The sequence below is a fragment of the Schistocerca gregaria genome, chromosome 2 (genome assembly GCF_023897955.1).
Source record: "Schistocerca gregaria isolate iqSchGreg1 chromosome 2, iqSchGreg1.2, whole genome shotgun sequence".
Lineage (NCBI taxonomy): Eukaryota > Metazoa > Arthropoda > Insecta > Orthoptera > Acrididae > Schistocerca > Schistocerca gregaria.
This window is the reverse complement of record NC_064921.1, coordinates 262,669,284-262,690,094: the sequence shown is the minus strand read 5'-3', so window position 1 is coordinate 262,690,094 and position 20,811 is coordinate 262,669,284. Positions and strand designations below refer to the sequence as shown.

The following is a 20,811-nucleotide window of genomic DNA, read 5'->3' as shown; positions in this document are numbered from 1 at the left end:
TCTACGATCGTCTCCATGGGAGAATAGCAGCCTGCATTGCTGCGAAAGGTGGATATACACTGTACTAGTGCCGACATTGTGCATGCTCTGTTGCCTGTGTGTATGTGCCTGTGGTTCTGTCAGTGTGATCATGTGATGTGTCTGACCCCAGGAATGTGTCAATAAAGTTTCCCCTTCCTGGGACAATGAATTCACGGTGTTCTTATTTCAATTGCCAGGAGTGTAGAAACTCCTTTAGGAGTTGTCACGCAGATACCTCTAATCTTCCTAATGACTCCAGTGTCACAACGAAGTGAATCCAGAAGCTTCTAAAGGTATGCCATATCCAGCTGATGTGTCTCTGATGATTAGATCCCCAAGAGCTACCAAACTGCGGTCGTGTTGACTGTTACGTTTCATCTGCTGTGACAAACGCTCCGAGACGGTTTTTTGAGGGACTAACCGTCTAGTCGAGAGGCGATAGGACACCTAAGTGGTCGTCAAACTAAGAATGTATTAGTGAAGCACTGTGAACACTGCTTTTGTTATCTTGGAAGATTGTCGTCTTTGAAGACAGCGTAACCATAAAATACTTACCATGATAACATAGAAGGAAGAGAATGTTAAAACAAACATCGTGGTACATGTTCATGATGACCTGCATGGTGAACCATAGCCATTGTACGAAACACCCTCAAAACATCGTAGGATCATCTCTGGTCTCAACTACACACACACTGTGAATTAAACATCTCATATGGCCGTCGTGCAGTCTATGTCTTCCATCATTTGGTAAGTGTAGTTTGACCCATCGACGACGTGGAATTGTATTTGCCATTGTGGGCAACGACCTCGTACTACTAGGTATCCGACTCCAGACGTCCACTGCTTGCAGATTCCTTCGCAATCTTTGTTCGGAAATTGGTTGAGATGGACCAGCATTCACTGACACCAAAAATTTCTGTCGCGTTAGAAGCCTACTATCACTCAAATGGCGTGACATTTGTATCCGCTCCCTGTCAGTTTCGATCTTTCTGCAAACTGTTTTTAAGCCACGTTACATGGCTGCGAATGGTACACAATTCCTTGCAGACACGTTGGACATTTCGGGTTGATACACCAACAAATCGAAGAACTCTCTTCACTGTGTGGTCATGGGCACGTTTGAACACGGTAGCTTTTTTATGTGGTTCTGCCACGCCTCCGCATCGTCTAATGTTATTGTGTTACTTCTGTACAACGGAATGGCACGTATACACCGCTTTCTTGCCAAGACTCCGTTAGTGGTGGAGAATCACATGTCTGCATGGGGCCAGCTCTACACAATGTATACCGCTTGAAAGCGGTCAGTGTGCTGTTTCAGCTGGGTGTCTCATATTTTGCCTGATGACTTCATAACAGCCTGCAGTTGCAAATACTGTTCTATTGAACTTATTTCATTTCCACATATTTACAGAATTGGACTCTCATTGGCAGGAATTGCATTCATTCAAAGACATAAACTAACCAAAACTTAGCTACATGCCGTGCCTGGAAACTCAGCGACTATGTGCACATCTTTTGGTGTGCTGTGCATTGCTCTACTTAAAGTGTCATCTGATGCCTTTGCATCTACAGCTTCATCCCTATTCTGAAAACAGTTATGACGTCCATGGCGGAAGGCACTTATCATAGTACCAGTTATTATTACCTCTTCTTGTTGTATTCTCGTATGGAGAGCGGGAAGTGGGACCGTTAAACAGCTCTGAGCGTGCTATTAACCTAACGTTGTTCTCGTGATCTCTACGGGAGTGATACGTAGGTTTTCGTAGTATAGTTCTACAGTCATAATTTAAGATTCTTGCAACTGTATAACTAAAGTATATCTGGATAGTTTGCGTTTATCTTCAAGTATGTGGCAGTTCAGTTTCTTCACCACCTCCCTGACACTCTCCCGCAGGTGAAACAATCATGTAACCAATCCTGCTGTCCTCTGTATACGTTCGATATCCCCCGTTGGCTATACTTGGTATAGGTGCCACGCACTTGATCAGTATTCAAGAATGGGTCGCATGAGTTTTTTGTATGCAGTGGACTTTGAAGACTGATTATATTTCTCCAGTATTTTATCGACAAACTGAAGTCTCCCATCTGCTTCACCTATGGCTCAGCCTATGTGAACGTTCCATTTCTTACCCCCTCACAAAGACCAAAAATATTAAAAACGTTTGCTGGATTTAGGAACCAAACACAGCATTTTTGAAATGCATATGAGACATTCTTTGAGCAACCTGTTCAAATTGCTTGTTCGATTTGTCCTTTCGTGTGTATATTTATAATTAATTTTATTTACTGTACTGAGTCAGGAATCTAAGTTTTTCACCTCAAATTATTTTTGAGTAATTAAAATTATTTATAATTTCTTTTCACCTACAAACATAGCGACCAGGGACTTATGAAACAAAGGGCAAAACGTTTGCATGATCATATTATTCAGAGACGGGCATGTACGAGCTTTCTTGTTTAAATGTCGAGTGTGGCACAAAGATCACTTACTGCTTGCACCAGAGATGATAATGATAATTAAGGCGCGCCACTGAAACGGCCTAAACAACACCATGAAAATCCCCAGATTCAATGTATTTATAATACCAAGTTTCTTGTCAGACCTTCAAAAACCTGTCACTATTTTTAAATTGAACCCGTGATTTCATAAGACACTATGACCCAGCCTTTAATGCCCTTCAGCAGTCCTCTTTAAACGAAATCTGATCGATAAGTGAACGTCATTGTAAATCTAAATACTTTCGCTTTATGTTCTGTAGTGACCAGAACATTCTCATAGCCCAACGGAATAGTAAAGTTGTAGGATTAGGATACGTTAAAGTAAGATAACTTGGAAAGTACAACCTTCTTCAAATCTTATCTAGCTACTCGATGCCAGTCTATGGGAATTATGCTTTATAATCGTAATTCTTGCAGGGCACATCTATATGCATTCTGTATCGTACAACATCTAACACGAGGGGAATGAGCTCTTGTCGTAACTAAACATCATCACCGCAAACACGTGCATTCAAGTTCCACTGCGATATGCACTTACCTTGTTAGTACAAACTGCGTTAAAAAAATATTTGTTGTGCTGAAGGCCTGAAGTCAGATCATTTCCCTTCTCAGTATAGTGCTTTATAAGATTCGTCTGTCTCATACGTTTTACAGAGTCTAAACTTCCATCCCGACAAAACTGCGATTGTTGAGGAGTTGAAGCCTGAAGATTTTGTCAGAAGGAGATGTTCGGCTGAAATAATGATAGAGGTGTTGAAGGAAGAAGCTGGGATTGTTATTTTAATGTCAGATGAGGGCAATTTTTTCTTAAATGGAAGTGTTACTAAACGAAACTGTTGTTAATGGTTCCCAAACAACCGTCACCAACTGCATCAGGGCTGTGTGGGTTGTCATAGGGTTACGGTGTGGACTGGACTATGGAAATTTGGTGTCATAGGGCCTTATTTTTTCAGAGAAAGTGAGAGAGTCGTCAACGCGAACTCTTAGCGTATTTTGACCATTTTGCGTAAATTTCTCGACCCGCAACGTCATTGGCGTATTTGGTTTCAGCGACACGGTACCACAGCTCACGCTTCGAATGTATTTTTGACCGAAATAAGGAAGTTGTTTACGGGGACAGCCTCACTCCCCTAGTTTTAGTCCATGTGACATTTTCTTGTGGGGTTTCCTCAAGAACAAAATGTACATGGATAAGCCATGTGCTATTCTTGAATTAAGGGAAGTCATTGAGCAAGAGAATCGTGCTATACCCCACAACATGTTTGAGAGACTGATATCAAACTTCGCCCAGAGAGTCGAAGAGCACGCAAAAAAAAGGAGGGCCGGCAGTTCAAGAACATTATCTTTCACAAATGGTTAATTTCTGTGAAAATTATCATATGAGATGTAAACTGCTATTCAGTGTGTATTTTTTAAATAAAAAAAGTTGCTTCACCTTAAAATGTCATCATGTGCTGTAAATTCAAATGCCATCAGATAACGCTGACTAACCCTGTATGTTCTTGAGACATGCGTGTATACATCCGTGTATAAATAGATGTTATTAAAGATGTTTATAGCAGGTGGCTTTCAAAGGGTTACATCAATGAATTTATCTTGTACAGGTCTGCTCTTCTGGACAAAATAATGCCATAAATCAATGACATTATTTTTTTTTAAATGCTGTGCTTGTATCTCGATTGATTAACGAAGTTTCGAAGACACCCTGGTCTTTGGTTCATCAACCTCTGGTCACTAAATGTCTAGATGAAAACAGATTATGAGTTAAAATTTATTTCAGGTGAAAAATTTTGGCATTAATCTACAGGGTATATCATGCCATGAAGTCATCTCACATCAGGAACAAAATGCACTGGCATCCCATTACACTTGTACAACATTCTGCAAAGTTACACAAGCGGTACATCAACCAGAAATCATGAAAGATATACAGGAACCCAAGGTACCCTCTTCCACTGAATTTTCTTGGAAGAATATGTGGCTCAATCAGACGATCACCTAGTATCCCTAATCACTATTGTTACTCATGAGCACAGGAGTTTATATCAAATTTGAGTACAATTAGATGAGGAGGTGGTAGAAAAGTTTACGTTTCAATTATAGTAGTACTATCTAGGACGTGACTTCGTATTGAAGTGCCGGCCGCTGTGGCCGAGCGGTTCTAGGCGCTTCGGTCTGGAACCGTGCAGCTGCTACGGTTGCAGGCTCGAATCCTGCCTCGGGCATGGATGTGTGTGATGTCCTTAGGTCAGTTAGGTTTAAGTAGTTCTAAGTCTAGGGAACTGATGACTTCAGATGTTAAGTCCCATAGTGCTCAGAGCCATTTTTTAGATTTCTTCTTCAATGTACTCAGAGCCATCTGAACCATGCTGAAGTCAGTGCCAGCATGCATACCACACATTCGCAGTTATCTTCCAAATGGCTTGTTTGCAAACCCATGTTTACTAGAATGTTACTATTTAAACTGTCATATATTTACACCACTGTCAGTTTTCGTAATTGTGACACATCCTGTGTACCTCGTACACCAGATATTTCTTTGATTATACAACTTGTATTTTTATTACTTGCTATCGGTATCGAAAAATATTACCGTATCTCTAAATGTGTTTCCCTTAACGTTATCACCTAAAAGGATATCTCTATTACAATACACAGAAAGTTTTATTTTTGTTGCAGTTATATGCTGATCGATTCTTCTTGCACGGCTGGAAAAAGGCGATCATTTACCACAACAGATTTGCCAAAGCCGACAATATCTATGCATATGTATTCAATTACTCCGGTTCTCGCACATTCGAGTCATACTATGGACATGAAGGACAGATGCGTGGTAAGTTCTTAAGACATGAACCATTGACCTTGCCGTTGGTGGGGAGGCTTGCGTGCCTCTTCGCCGCGCAGGATTAGCCGAGCGGTTTCGGGCTCTGCACTCATGGACTGTGCGGCTGATCCCGGCGGAGGTTCGAGTCCTCCCTCGGGCATGGGTGTGTGTGTTTGTCCTTAGGATAATTTAAGTTAAGTAGTGTGTAAGCTTAGGGACTGATGACCTTAGCAGTTAAGACCCATAAGATTTCACACACATTTGAACATTTTTTTCGTGCCTCTGACGTACGGCAGATGCAACCACAACACAGGAGCATTTGTTGAGAGGCCAGACAAACGTGTGGTTCCTAAAGAGGGGCAGCAGTCTTTTCAGTAATTGCAGGGCCAACAGTCTGGATGATTGACTCATCTGGCCTTGTAACGTTAACAAAAACTGCAATGCTGTGATGGTACTGCGAACGGCTGAAAACAGGGGGGAAGTACAGCCGTAATTTTTCCCGAGGTCATGCAGCTTTACTGTATGCTTAAGTGATGATCGCGTCCTCTTGGGTAAAATATTCCGGAGGTAAAATAGTCCCCCATTCGGATCTCCGGGCGGGGACTGCTCAGGAGGAACTTGTTATCAGGAGAAAGAAAAGTGGCGTTCTACAGACCGGAGCGTGGAATTTCAGATTCCTTAATCAGGAAGGTAGGATAGAAAATTTGAAAAGGGAAATGGATAGGTTAAAGCTAGACATAGTGGGAATTAGTGAAGTTCGGTGGCAGGAGGAACATGACTTCTGGTCAGGTGAATACAGGTTTATAAACACAAAATGTAGGAGTAGGTTTAAGAATCAATAAAAAAATAGGAACGGCGGTAAGCTGCTACGAACAGGATAGTGAAATCATTATTGTAGCCAAGATAGACACGATGCCCACGCCTACCACAACAGTACAAGTTTATATGCCAACTAGCTCCGCAGATGACGAAGAGTTTAAAGAAATGTACAATCAAACAAAAAAAATATTCACATACTGAAGGGAGAGGAAAATTTAATAGTCATAAGATACTGGGATTCGATAGTAGGAAAACGAAGAGAAGGAAAAGTAGTGGGTGAATATGGAATGGGGGTAAGAAATGAAAGACGAAGCCGCCTAGTAGAATTTGGCACAGAGCATAGTTTAATCGTAGCTAACACTTGGTTTAAGAATCATGAAAGAATGTTATATACGTGGAAGATGACTGGAGATACCGGAACGTTTCAGTCAGATTACGTAATGGTAAGACAGAGATTTAGGAATCAGGTTTTAAACTGTAAGACATTTCCAGGGGCAGGTATGGACTGTGACCACAATCTGTTGGTTATGAGCTGTAGATTAAAACTGAAGAAACTGCAAAAAGGTGGGAATTTAAAGAGATGGGACTTGGATAAACCGAAAGTACCAGAAGTGGTAGAAAGTTTCAGAGAGAGCATTAGGGAACAATTTACAATTATGGGGAAAGAAATACAGCAGAAGAAGAACGGGTAGCTTTGAGAGATGAAAAAGTGAAGGCAGCAGAGGATCAAGTAGGTAAAAAGATAAGGGCTAGCAGAAATCGTTGGTTAACATAATAGATATTGATTTTAATTGATGAAAGGAGAAAATATAAAAATGCAGTAAATGAAACAAGCAAAACTGAGATCTGCAGGAAGCACAAATTGCTAAGCAGGAATGGCTACAAGACAAATGTAAGGATGTAGAGGCATATATCACTAGGGGCAAGGTAGATACTGCCTACAGGAAAATTAAAGAGACCTTTGGAGAAAAGACAACAACCTGTATGAATATCAAGAGCTCAGATGGAAAACTAGTTCTAAGCAAAGAAGGGAAAGTAGAAAGGTGGAAGGAATATATAGATGGTGTATACAAGGGTGATGTACTTGAGGGCAATATTATGGAAATGGAAGAGGATGTAGATGAAGATGGAATGGGAGATATGATATTGCACGAAAAGTTGGTCAGAACACTGAAAGATCTGAGTCGAAACAAGGCCCCGGGAGTAGACAATATTCCGTTAGAGCTACTGATAGCACTGGGATAGTCAGCCATGACAAAACTCTACCATCTGGTCAGCAAAATGTATGAGACAGGCAAAATATTCTCAGACTTCAAGAAGAATATTATAATTCCAATCACAAAGAAAGCAGACATTGACAGGTGTGAAAATTGCCGAACTATCAGTATAATAAGTCACGGCTGTAAAATGCTAACACGAATTCTCTACAGACGAATGGAAAAACTGGTAGACGCCGACTTCGAGGAAGTACAGTTCGGACTCTGTAGAAATGTTGGAACATGTGCGGCAATACTGACCCTACGACTTCTCTTAGAAGATAGATCAAGGAAAGGCAAACCTACGTTTCTAGCATTTGTAGATTTGTAGGCTTAAAGAAAGCTTTTGACATTGTTGACTGGAATACTCTCTTTCAAATTCTGAAGGTGGCAGGGGTGAAATACAGGGAGCGAAAGGCTATTTACAGTTTGTACAGAAACCAGATGGCAGTTATATGAGTTGAGAGGCATGAATCTGTGGCTGGGAAGGAAATGAGACAGGGTTGTAGCCTATTCCCGATATTATTCAAACTGTATATTGAGCAAGCAGTAAAGGAAACCAAAGAAACATTTAAAGTAGGAATGAAAGTCCAAGGAGAAGACATTGTAATTCTGTCAGAGACAGAAAAGGACTCGGAAGAGCAGTTGAACCGAATGGATAGTATCTTGATAGGAGAATATAAGATGATAATGGAATGTAGTCGAATTAAATCAGGTGATGCTGTGGGAATTAGATTAGGAAATGAGACGCTTAAAGGAGTAGATGAGTTTTTCTATTTGGGGAGCAAAATAACTGATGATTGTCGAAGTAGAGAGGATATAAAAGGTAGACCAGCAAAAGTAAGGAAATAGTTTCTGAAGAACAGAAATTTGTTAACATTGAGTGTAGATTTAAGTGTTTGGAAGTCTTTTGTGGAAGTATTTGTGTGGAGTGTTGCCCTGTATGGAAGTGAAACATGGACGGTAAATAGTTTCGACAAGAAGAGAATAGAAGCTTTCGAAATGTAGTGCTATAGAAGAATGTTGAAGAGTAGATGGATAGATCACGTAACTAATGAGGAGGTACTGAATAGAATTGGGGAGAAGAGAAAATTGTGGCACAAACTGACTAGAAGAAGGACTCGGTTGCTTGGACATGTTCTGAGAAATCAAGGGATTGCCAATTAAGTATTGGATGGCAGCGTGGAGGGTAAAAGTCGTAGAGGGAGACTAAGAGATGAATAGACTAAGCAGATTCAGAAGGATGTAGATTGCAGTACGTACTGGGAGATGAAGAAGCTTGTACAGGGTAGAGCAGCATGGAGAACTGCACCAAACCAGTCTCTGGACTGAAGAGGACAACAGCATTAAAAAGCAAAGATATTGACAATACTGATGTAACTTAGAGTCTTTTCGCGCCAAAAATTTAGCACCTTGTCAGCACTGAGATCATTACAGAGGGAACACAAGCTGAAAATGATTCAAGGGTAGGGAAGGAAATGTTCTGTGACCCGACATTGGGCTGGAATAATTTAGGAAATCATGGAGAACCTAAATCTGGATGACTGGACACTGATTTGAATTATTGTCCTGCTGAATGTGAGTCCAGTGTGCTATGGTAAGGGGATATTTTTGCTTTAACAAAGGCAATTTGTTACAGTTTGCTGTAATAATAGTGATGTATGGGGAAATTTGATATAATTTTGCAATAACATGGTGATGTATGGCAGGGAAAAGTGTCATGTAGTCTCCACAGCATGATAGCAGCTGATGACTAACGTTTTGTACTGCCAGACAAACTTAACACCCTGGGATGGGGTTAATATAATATTTGACTAACTTTAAAAATGGGTAATTAGTAGCATCGTTGGCCTCTATTCTTAAATATATAAATGTATATTTCTACTGTTTAGTATGCTATTTCATCGAAGTTTTATGTAAATTCCACTGTGTGACAACGTAAGCCAGCACTATTAGCAGAAAATGACAAAGGTTTTGAATGACAAGAAAGTTAATACTCCAGCATGGAGTCACTGTAATGTCTGGTTGAGTTTGATACTGCTTTTGGCCATACTTTTGACAAATTTAGGTGTGGAAATAACATCGTTTACTTTGGTACAAAGGTCAGACTATTATTGTAGACAAGTGCAAATTAAGCTGTAAGTTGGATCAGCGATAGTTTCATATGTGTTGTGTGGTGCTGCAGGACAATTTTTTACGTACTTTTATAATTTTTGTGTGACACAAACAACGACTAACCTACAACTTAATTCAGTAGTGCCAATAAGCGAGACATGTGTATTTTCACAAGTAACACAGGGAATATAGATGTGGAAATATTTAATGTGGTGGTCGATTATGCCTTGAAAAGTATGGTACAGATATTAAACTTTGATTATCAACCATTTACCTTAGCCAGCAAATTTTCTCAGTAGTGTCAATATGCTAGACATGTATATTTTTCAAATCAAAATATCGACGGGTGTACTGCCGGTCTATAGTTTCCAACGGGCACAATATTTCGGCGATCAAACATGTCAACATCATCAGGTGGTGGCGACATGTTTGATCGTCGAAATATTGTGCCCGTTGGACACTATAGACCGGCAGTACACCCGTGGATATTTTGATTATCAAATACGCCGGGAGAAACTCAAGAATCACATCATACACCTTTACGGGGAGGAGATGTATCGCAGCATGAAGAAATTTGAAAAGTTGCGCCACCGTAACCTGATGATGGCGACATGTTTGATCGCCGAAATATTGTGCCCGTTGGACACTATAGACCGGCAGTACACCTGTGGATATTTTGATTATCAAATACGCCGGGAGAAACTCAAGAATCACATTTATATTTTTGTTTAATTTATTGAGGAAATAAGTTATGGTGCTAGTGTTATGTGTGTTTGTATTTCAATTCTTAGGTATATTGAGAAATTTACATGGTGCAAAGATAGTATATTTTTAAAAAATCTTATTGAACAGTTAAGTTACGACAATAGTAACGTGTTCTTTTTGTACATAAAATCATTTTATTTTGGAGCAAATATCGTATTTTTGTGGAGCAAAGATATTATTTTCCACATATTGGCCTTTCATCTTCGTATGTGGAAGCTTGTTTCATTATCTGTAACCATGTTGTTCGTAAATATTTCGTATTTCATGGCTTACAAGGTTCTGCTAGAGTATTACAAAAAAATTTAGTTTAAGTGATATAACACATTAACGACCTCATCAAAATTCATCGGTAGTAGTATTATCCGTTGTACTTCAGTGTCGTAAAATGTTATGTTATTGCATAGAACGCCAGTGGAACATTACATGGAATATATCCTCCCCGCCTCTTCCCCAAAAGAGTGCTTGCTGAGGTGAAGCAGTACTGAAACATTTCTAAAAATGGCAAGTGCTCGTAGTTCTTTGATTACACCACCAATAAAATAGCCTAACATCGTTACGTGTTTTGACATGTTTTACAGACCTTTTGATATTTGTTAACATCTCGTACTTGGAGCATTATGATTAGATCTTGGCATTATTCAATAGATGATCATGAAAAAGAAAGGAAATGCAATCTGTAAACTGTTTAGAGAGCCATAGCACCATAGCCCCAATTGATAATTTTCGTAATAGTTATCGAAAGATAGTTTTTGATCATAGCCTTATTTCGATCTAAAATGAAGTGTCAGCCACCTGCTTAGCACGTTACATAGGTTTTTTTTTACAGTTATAGAATAATTCAGAATTGGATTTAGCACAGTGGCATTAATTTGAGGGTTCAGACATGCTCCCCTGAAGGGGGGCGCCCAGCCATCAATGCCATACGGTTATTTCTTTTTGCTCAGTAGATGGCAATAACTCAGAGTGCTTAAATGTTCGTTTGCTTGTCTGATAAGCTTAATATTTTAGCCAATGTGTGTTTTGTGTTGTTATAGCCTTGGTTTGGTTTGTTTTGGTACATTGTCCCATTTAGACATTGTTATGCTTATCTTAAATATAGCATTTTTGTGTTGTTGATGTATTTTTGCAGACGTTTTACACACGTGCCAGTTAGCAAGCATCATGTGATTCATAGAACTATTTTAATATGGAAGTCTTTTGTTTGAGAGTCCAATGTGTCTTACACCAAGTCAGTTGACACGTAGAACTATGGATGTTCACAACTGCTGCTGTATGGATCTGGTGATGATAACAAGTAACAGGAGCATAAGACAGCAGTTGACTCTTTTTGTTTTGAAGTTTTACGGAATAATAGTTGAAGCAAAATTTATCTGTGACAACTACATATTACTAATTTGTTCATTACATTGCATAAATGAGCGTTCGTTTGTAAATGTTTACGGCAACTATATTTCACACTCAGTACCCTGTTCCATTGCCAATGTTATTTAGTATACAGTGAAATGTGACGATGTGAGGTGAAATTTGAGAAATCAGAACAGCATTTCAAATGACAGAAAAGGAGATGAATCCAATAATATTTGCAGATGTGAGATGAAATTTACTGAGTCTATAGTACAGTATTCGACACACACACACACACACACACACACACACACACACACACACACACACACACACACACACACACACACACAGAGGAAGAGAGAGAGAGAGAGAGAGAGAGAGAGAGAGAGAGAGAGAGAGAGAGAGAGAGAGATACGAAATACGTGCCTATAGGTACATACTTTTTGGCGTGAAAAGACTATAAGTTACACCAGACGTGTGTGTGTGTGTGTGTGTGTGTGTGTTATTGTTGTTAATAAATTATACCAAATTTAGATACGGCCGATGGTTTGGATACTTTTGACATGGCTAGGATGGTAGCTCTAAAGCTTCACTGTGATTGTTTCATTGTACTGGCGTGTACACTGATGGGCTGTGAATGAGGGGTCTAAACAGGCGTGTGTGCGAGACAGATAGATACATTTTACTCAGGAGACATAATTTTTGATGATGAAGCAGAGTGTTTGCTTATAAGGCAGAATTTTTGAGTTTGCGAACGCATATTTATTTTATTTATTTTTATTTATGTATTTATTTACCCTGATCAGATTAGGGCCATCAGGCCCTCTCTTACATCAGACGGGTGTTCCACACATGCAGCATTTCACACATCAGAGTTACATCATGACCATAGTTTAAATGAGAATATTAGCTTACTCTAGTGACAATATGAATAAAGAGTAGTGACTAAGACCTAATAAAGTAAATGCGGCAGTATTTTTACAACAGGTGCTATACATACAGATTATGATAAAAGCAATAATAATAACAGTAAAAAAAATGTAATGATAAACATGACTAAGACCTAATAAATTAAATGCTGGCAGTATTTTTACAGCAGGTGCTATACATACAGATTATGATAAAAGCAATAATAAGCAATAATAATAACAGTAAAAAAATCAAATAATAATGACAAACATGAGAAGGATTGGTAATAGTAATGAAGGTTTGTGCAAATGTGTGTAAAGTAGATGTTTACTAGTTTAGCGTGTTTTGGGGAATGGAGATTTAAGGAGGGGGAAAGAGGGAAGTAATGAGGTGAAGTGCATTCTTGTACAGAGGAAGGCATTACTGTTGCTCAAGTAGATACGTCATTAACTGTTTTTTGAAGCTGGACATGCTTTTAAGTTCTCTAACATAACGAGGGAGGTTATTCCAGAGTCGGGTTCCCGCTACTGTAAAGGACTTGGAGAATGTGACTGAGCGATGCAGTGGAACGGAGAGGATTTTATTATAATGGGAACGTCTGTTTCTGTCATGTTGTTCCGACATGAGCGTTAGGGACGAGGAGAGATATGAGGGACAGTTTACATTTATAAGGCAGTAGATGAGACAGAGTGTATGGAAATCTCTGCGTTTGTCTGCATGCAGCCAGGACAATTTTGCGTATGCTGGTGAAATGTGATCAAAAAGTCGAACGTCACAAATATATCGGACGCAGGCATTCATGACGAGTTCTAGACGTCGAGAATTCTGCTGACATAATGTCTCGACCATTTGCATCTACGCAATGCACTTATGTGACATTATACGTTGGTCCTGGCATGTGACAGTTCAATGTACAAAGGTTAATGTGGGTCAAACAGTACTTTACGATGGTTTTCATAATATCTAGATCCTTGCAAAGATTATGAAATGTCGGTGGAACTTTCACCCATGTTTGTGCTGGATGTTGTGGCTTTACTGCATTCGAGGAAGGCGTCAGCAGCAGTCGAGCTACAGTTCAAGAGTGAGTTGGAGTGCTCATTCTAGCAACTCGAAATGTCCAGATTGCCAGTGAGGATGGCCGTCTGTCGGTGGCTTTCAGTGTTCCAGATGGAGTACGAGTAGGTCCATGTACCACGTTTACTCCAGCGTAAAAACTCCACAAGTCACTGGCATCTTACGGACTTTGGAGATCCATGGCTTTTTGTTGCCATCAGTTGTTCTTGATTATTCTTATTTCAGTTTGACATTTCTGCTTGAGTTCTTGAAAACTTCTTTTCTTTTCCATGGAGGAGGGATCGTGAGGAAGAGATTGGTAAGCTTCCCGTTTGATAGTTACGAGCTTCTTAATCGCCCCATTATTGACAAGAAACCGGTCATTTCTCTTCTACACATTCTACAGACTGTTGATGATGAATTCTCTCATGAAAGGATTTGAGAAGTGGAATCTACGACACAGGAGAATTCTCAGACGGCAACTATCAATTTTTGGTCAGTCCAGCTGTCATCAATGTTCCTAGCTGTTTTTGTGATAAGAACGTCTTTATTGTCGCGTTGCCGAGTGCTGTGGTGGTCAACGAGATGCCAGTGTTTGGTGCATGGATGCATCCGTGTAGTCTTATAACGATTAGGTAAGCGCAACTGTGAACAAATAAAAAGTTCACGCTCAGTGCAGACACCAAGACGTAGCATCCCCATTTGCGTTGAAATTTCCAACATCTTGAATATCTAGAAGCGATTGTCTCTTCCCACTCAATTGCTGAAATCGCCAAGTAACAAGAGTTTATGTTAAGTAGGTGCCTTTACGAGAACATTGTTCAGCTGATGGTAGAACTCAATTTGTGTATCTTGGTAACTGTCCAATGTGGGACGATAGATAGAGATAATGCTGATGATGATGAGGTCCCATACTCCGAGGAGCGTAGGGGACGATGCGGGAGACCCGCAACGCTGTACTAGGCAAGGTCCTAGTGGAGGTTGACCGAACGAGGTGGTGCAGTGGTTAGCACACTGGACTCGCATTCGGGAGGACGACGGATCAATCCCGCGTCCGGCCATCCTGATTTGGGTTTTCTGTGATTTCCAGGCAAATACTGGGATGATTCCTTTGAAAGCGCACGGCGGACTTCCTTCCCTAACCCGATGAGACCGATGACCTCACTGTTTGGTCTCTTCAAATGGTTCAAATGTCTCTGAGCACTATGGGGGACTTAACATCTGAGGTCCTCTAGAACTTAGAACTACTTAAACCTAACTAACCTAAGGACATCACACACATCAATGCCCGAGGCAGGATTAGAACCTGTGACCGTAGCCGTCGCGCGGTTCCAGACTGAAGCACCTAGAACCGCTCGGCCACCACGGCCGGCTTTGGTCTCTTGCCCCAAACAACCCAACCCAACCTAGTAGAGGTGGTTTGCCATTGCCTTCTTCCGACCGGAATGGGGATGAATGATGGTGATGAGGACGTCATAACAACACCCAGTCATCGCGAGGGAGGAAAAATCCCTGACCCCGTCGGGAATCGAACCCGGGACCCCGTATGCGGAAACCGAGAACGCTACCGCAAGACCACGAGCTGCGGACACAGACAGAGAGGAGAGTTGTAAAACTATCTTCAGTGAGAGGAATTAAAAGTCATAACTCTTTCATCGACAGCATTAGGGCTGAACGAGGTTTTTTCACTATTTTTATTTTTAGTGAAATTTCGACACCGTGGATGCATGGCTCTCCAGCATTCTTTCCTTTCCAAACAGTTGCGTCGTGAGCGATCCCTTTTCTTTCACTGGGATGGTCTCCATTGTAATGGCCTATTTGATATCTTGTCTTTATTCATCCTATTCACATAGCTAAATCACATCAGCGGTTTTTGTTGGATGTAGTCACAGATATCTCTGTGAATTTTCATCCTTCGTCACATTATATCGTTTCTTATCCAACACGTCCTAGTACAACTTCAGCTTCTTCTTAAGTTATCCGTCTCAGTGACAAGCAATTTAATCTTATCTCTCTCTCTCTCTCTCTCTCTCTTATAATCTTCAACATGCTCTTCTACTTTGTTCTTCTTATCTTTTTGTTCTACAGAACAAGGTTCATTGCCCTTGTTACAGCTCGCACTTTGTTGATTCTACTAGTGATTTCACCATTACTTATGACCTGTTTGTCAAATAGTACGCCAAGATATTTCGCCTTTTCCACAACTACAATTACTTCTCTATCTACCTCTAAATTATTTACTTTTTCCGCTCCAGCATCCAAGTATTCGCACTTCATGTTCACCTTAGAGCTTGAGTTATTGTATTCCTGTTAAAACTTTCTCATCATGTAGCTCAGATCATCTTAATCGTCTGCTAGAACAATCTGGCCATCTGCAAAATACAGGTTAAACATCTTGCTGTCGTCTAATATCACTCGAATCTTCTGTCCAGCTATTGCAATCGTTAATCTCGCTGAGTTATTTTCATATAATACTTGATCATGATCTGAGTTCGGCGAAGAAGAGGGACAAAATTTCTTCAGGGTAGTGTGCCATAGCCAGCTAGAGCCACTCAGCAATGATTAGATCGGGTACATATGTAAAACTGTAGAAATCTAGACATTTTTAAGGCATTAAGCTCCAGCGACTTAGCGAGCCAGTTGAGTTGCGATAGAGAGCCTAGTGTTCGTCAAACCAGAAACGTATGCGTGAAGCCCTCTGAAAACGGCTGTTTTCATGTTGCAGGGTGGGAGTGTCCACAGCACTCTCATCACGAACGAACTGAAAGAAGTGCAACAATTGGTCACCGAGAAAATAGAAGAAAATAGCGTGGTTAGTGGTCGCAGTGACCTGGAATACTGGGCGCAAGTCGTGGTACGAGAAACACCCACAAAACATTACAGAACCACCCCTGGGCTGAACACAGCCTCCAAACACCGTGTTAAACCCGTCGATGTGACGTTGGTGCAGTAGGAACGTTTCATCATTTGGAAAGAGGCAAAAATAACAACTCATCGGACCACTCTAAACTCCTCCAGGGAGCCACTGTCCATTTTCTACGTTGTTTCGACGACTGAAGACGTGCAAGTGTATCTGCCTCTGTGAGCATATGCCTTTTGCGAGGTACCCAACGCCAAGTATTTATTGCACGCAGCTCCCTTCACAGTGTTCGCCCAGAAACTACTTGAGATTAACTTGCCGTTAGTGGATGTTGAAATTCCTATCGGGTTTGAAACAAATTATTATTTAGAAGGGGTGCCGCTCTTTACCGATCCCTGTCAGTGACTATAGGTTTACGATCACTATTCTAACGCTACGTTACAAGGTTGTGAATGGTACACGTTCCTCGTATACACATTAGTAAGTCTGCACTGATACAACGAAAAATCGGTCAACTTCATTGAGGATTTGTTTAATAGGCACGTCCGACACGATAGTTCCTTTCTGCTATTTTAGCACGTCTCCACGTCGACGCATCATCCTGTGATGATCCCACATATATGGCCGGTTCACTACGATGACTTATGTCATAGGTGGAGGATCTCATGACCGCTGTTACCTGTTCTACGCCGTTTATAGCGCTCCAAAGCAAACAGTGTGCTCCTCTAATTGGATAACTAATTTTTTGTCCGGTGGGCTTAGTTTCGATGATTGAACCTTCACATCTTGATTAAATCATTTATTTACTGTACAGAATGTTTGTTGGCAGCTTGCTTACAGAGCACCCCAAGACTGCACAGATTAGTGACAATGTTACACTTGTTTTATTTTGTATGATGCCTGAGTGTGTGAGTCGCTCAGTAATAACTGCCTCAGCGTACGCACAGTGGCTGTCTGGAGAGGGAGCCTGCCACGGGGACGACCTGCTACACCTGTTCGAGATGCCGAAGCTGTTCCCAGAGGCCACCACTGCTGATAAAGAAGCCATCCAGGCAATGGTCACCCTCTGGACCAACTTCGCCAAGGATGGGTGAGTCACTTCAACTCACTAAAGAGGTGTTTCGAGAGGCTTCTATAAAGTGGCTCAACACCATTATGAAATTTTTTTTATTTGTACGTGTCCAGAACATAATATATTAAACATGATTTATCATACATAGCATATTATACATAGCATATCATACATATATATTACAATTATCACAGAGAACATGTGCATATTTATATTCCATGTGCTGCCCAGAATTCCGCTGGACAGACTGCCTTATCATTGGCGATAATCAGATCGTCCATGGACACAGGTTCCTACAGTTTCCTGCAGTTGAGTAGGTGCTGATGGTTTTGGGGTTCACCACACTCACATAGTTCGTCCTCTGAGATGTATCCCCATTTCTTCATGTTATCCTTACACTGAGATACTCCAGTTCTCAATCTATTTAGTGCCTTCCATGTCGAGTATGGGAGATGATGACATATAGCAAGTTCTTCCTTGGGGTTGTCCCAATATTTCTCTGATGATGAGCTGCACCAGAGTTGTATAGTATGGTCTGCAGGTGATGTCTGGATTGGTTGCGTTGTCCGGAGAAAACTTTTTCTCGACTTGAGTCTTGGTGTTTGATGTTCGCATCGAAACAGAGGGTGTCTCTGATCCGTCTCCTGCTTCTTTCTTTCCACTTCAGCTGCTGTTCACCTTCGGATGTCTGGCGGAGCAACAGGGGTTGCCCGCAACCAGCCGGTTGCAGTATTTACCTGTTTGGCATGGCTGGAGTTCTGCCATACAGGTGCTGCATATTCAGCAGCGGAGAAGCACAAAGCGAGGGCAGATGTGCGTAGGACCTGTGGGTGTGCTCCGCAGTTCTTGCCGGTCAGTTTCCTAATAATGTTGTTCCTCGCACTGACTTTCATTTTTGTATCTGTACAGTGGTCCTTGAAGTTGAGGGATCGGTCCACCTTCACTCCGAGGGGCCGGCTGCTGGTTGCCGAGCGGTTCTAGGCGCTTCAGTCCGGAAACGCGCGACTGCTACGGTCGCAGGTTCGAATGATGCCTCGGGCATGGATGTGTGTGATGTCCTTAGGTTAGTTAGGTTTAAGTTGTTCTAAGTTCTAGGGGACTGATGACCTCAGAAGAAAATGGTTCAAATGGTTCTGAGCACTATGGGACTCAACTGCTGTGGTTATCAGTCCCCTAGAACTTAGAACTACTTAAACCTAACTAACCTAAGGACATCACACACATCCATACCCGAGGCAGGATTCGAACCTGCGACCGTAGCAGTCGCACGGTTCCGGACTGCGCGCCTAGAACCGCGAGACCACCGCGGCCGGCCATGACCTCAGAAGTTAAGTCCCATAGTGCTCAGAGCCATTTCACTCCGAGGTACTTTGGGGTGTCACGGTAGGTTAGCTGTTAACGTCTCCAGGTTATTCTCAGTTCTTTCTGAGCCTCTCTGTTCCGTAAGTGGAATGCACACACTTGTGTTTTGGAGGGGTTAGGCTTTAGGTAGTTGCTATCGTAGAAATTAGATAATGCCTCAAGACTTACTGTTTTTCTTCCACCTCCTCAAAAGTTCTACCTCGCGCGGCAAGTGCTGTGTCATTTGCATAATTGAAAGATTTTTGTGACAGAATTAACTGGCTGGTCATTAGTGTAAATATTAAACAGCAGTGGGGCTAGCACACTTCCTCGGGGGATACCATTTCTCTGTGCCCTCCAGCGGCTGCTCTTGTTTCGTAGAGTAACAAAGAAACGTCTGTTTTGTAGTAGGCATCTTATAAATTGTCTTCCGTGATGGCAACGATCTTTGTTAACATTTTTGTGTGATTAATAGTGGCGTATGCAACAGTAAGACCCACAAAGGCGGCACCGGTGGCCTGCCCGCGTTTATATCCATCCTCTACGGGTTGCGTCGGGCTGAAGATCTGTCCACAACACGACCTCCCGGGGCGGAAACCAGATTGTTCTCTGACCAGTGTTTGATCGACTTGGTTCGAGATTCGATTCAGGATAATTCTCTCTAAAACTTTGTTCAGATGACATAAGAGTGATATGGGTCGAAAATTTTTGGCATCTGTTTGCTGTTTCCCCGGTTTCAGTAGGACCATAACTTTGCTTTTACTCCAGTTCTTTGGTATTTGCGATTTTGAGACACAGGTGTTCATCATATCTAGAATACATATTATGCAACGATAAGTCAAAACATTACGATACCTCCTTAACAGCGTGTTGGGCCGTCTGTGTCTCGCAATACAGCAGCGAGTCTGTGTGGCATTGGTCAGAAAAATCCTTGGTATGTTTCCGGAGGTATGAGGAACCGCCTGTCTACGCACAGGTCATGCAGTTCTCGTAAATTAAGGACCGATGGATTCTTGGGATGGACATGGCGCCTGACAGCGTCCAAGATGTGTTCCATCGGCGAATCCAGTGGCCTAGACGTCAACGTGAGGTCACTATCACACTCCTCAAACCACTGCAATATTATTCTCGACTTTTGACATATGCAGTTATCTAGCTGCAAGATGCCATCATTGTCAGAGACCTCACCAAGCATGAAGGAATGGAGACGTTCCACAATACTGTAATGCAATGGAACACCTGCAGCCGTTCTTTCGACGTTGTTATATAGCTGGTTTCCGTAGACTACTGTAGCAACGGTGTTACAGCAGTCTGCGGAAACCAGTTCATAGATGTTGGCCACTGATGGGATTGTATAGACGACTGGATTTCACCCCCTCAGTGTCAGTTAAGTCCTAAAGATGGTGTACTCGAACACCGAAACTGATAGCTATATAAAAACAACATCTAAAGGACGGCTGCAGTTGTTGCCGAGAAGGAAGCGCGGCGGGACCGAACGGGAGCGGCCCGCGAACAAACAAACGAACGGGAAAGGACGGACACGAACAACGACGGACGACCGAGCGAGACCTTACGACGACAACGCGCAAGAATCAACGGGGTAACAAGAGAGAACCAAATGAATCCACAAAGTCCACTGGTGAGGAAAACAAAGTACTGTAAACAAGCTGTCTGTTGCCGTGATGTCGATAGACTCTACGAACTTCAAACTGCCTAGCTGAGCTTTTTTTTAATTTTTTAAATTTTTTATTTTTATAGTGGTTTCATTCCCCTGCTCCATATTGGCAGGGGAGGGCTGTCAGCGGTACAATCAGCCCTCTTCAGCCGAATGACATGACAACTCAATATAAGAATAAACATGAGGCGATAAAGGGGAACTTAAAACAGAATAATGGGAGAAAATGGAGGTAAAAAATAGACTAACACG

At 41.6% G+C, this 20,811-nt stretch overlaps 1 protein-coding gene across 1 annotated transcript in view; it reads left to right on the top strand.

Moving 5' to 3' along the window:
* LOC126335739 (juvenile hormone esterase-like) overlaps window positions 1-13,662 on the top strand; it is a 136,290-nt gene extending 122,628 nt beyond the window's left edge. Inside the window, exon 8 of the mRNA XM_049999195.1 lies at window positions 13,526-13,662. Within this exon, the coding sequence (XP_049855152.1) occupies window positions 13,526-13,662 (137 nt within the window). The remainder of the gene's footprint in view (window positions 1-13,525) is intronic.
* Window positions 13,663-20,811: the final 7,149 nt, after the last annotated feature.